Genomic DNA, 1,047 nt, shown 5'->3' on the forward strand with positions numbered 1-1,047 from the left:
CGCAAACAGGATGATATCATTGATCTGCGGGACAGAGGTCGATTCCAAGCTGTAGAAAAGTCCATTGAGACCTGCTTCCTGAAATATGTTCTGGTAGTGCTCTCGCAGGCATTGAGGTTCCGATGTCGCCGTGGGGCAATTACCATAGTACTTGACGAACGAGAGTCCTGCATTAGCCGAAGGAGTCAACATCACTGGTACGACCGCATCGATCTTCTTCACAGCGTCGGTAGCCTCCTGAGAAGTTGGGTATTCGTGACTGATGCAGTTTCCAGGAGTGTCGACGACATCTCCATGAGGCAGAAAAGCCGGAGTGAACTTCCATGGTCCACACTTTTCCCGAAGGTAGTCGAAACGTTCACTCTCGTCAGAGCTGAGAGAACCGGCTTCGAACTTCGTCCGCAGCCCCACCAGCTCAGAGTAGACGTCGCCACCTTTCTTGCAAAGGCCATAGAACAGTGTCCAGGCAGCCTCGAAGTCGCTGGTGCCCCAGTGATCGTTCCATAGCTGCACGTTAGCCTTGGCGTCACCAGCTACATGGGGGAGCGCATCAGTTGTGGACAGCACCACCCGAATCATGGCCGTATCGTCGTTGTGTCCTCCCGTCAAACCGCTGGTGAATCCCCAGTTCGGATCATTTCCAATGCTCACCAAGGAGCCCATAACATTCTCCCAGTAGTCTCCGCCTCCGCTGATAGTCACTTCGGAGACGCCTTGATTCATGCTTGCAACACTGTCAGTTAGAGGCGACCGCAGCTTGTAACAGTGATCTCGGTAAAACCTGGCAGGGTAGTCACCGTGCTCTCCAAAGCCGCTGATGGGGATAGGCTTGTCAGTGAACGTGCTGAACCCAATTCTGGAGCCAGGGTACAAAGTAGTCACATCACCAACCAGGCTGTCCATGTTCTCGCGGAACTGCTTCACCACGGATGCGAACGAGCCTGAGGCATCCTGGTTGATGGCCAACTCGAATCGCACGTGGCACTTGTCCAGAAATTCACTGATGTCCGAGTCGGCGTCACGAGAGTGTCGGAGATTGCGCTGGTG

At 54.1% G+C, this 1,047-nt stretch overlaps 1 protein-coding gene across 2 annotated transcripts; it reads right to left on the reverse strand.

Moving 5' to 3' along the window:
- On the reverse strand, positions 1 to 903 carry KVP17_004883 (uncharacterized protein; the record flags this gene model as incomplete). Of its 2 annotated transcripts, none has more annotated exons than XM_068523473.1 (1): positions 1 to 903. In XM_068523473.1, a coding segment is annotated over one exon (903 nt), but the record flags the coding sequence as incomplete, so codon positions are not given. The 2 variants fall into 2 exon arrangements, with proteins under 2 accessions (XP_068378968.1, XP_068378969.1); XM_068523474.1 differs by having other exon boundaries at positions 8 to 903.
- Positions 904 to 1,047: the final 144 nt, after the last annotated feature.

Source organism: the organism of the source record quoted next (assembly GCF_019968985.1).
Source record: "MAG: Porospora cf. gigantea B chromosome Unknown PgB_NODE_12778_length_1047_cov_4.00403, whole genome shotgun sequence".
NCBI classification, from domain to species: Eukaryota; Apicomplexa; class Conoidasida; order Eugregarinorida; family Porosporidae; genus Porospora; species Porospora cf. gigantea B.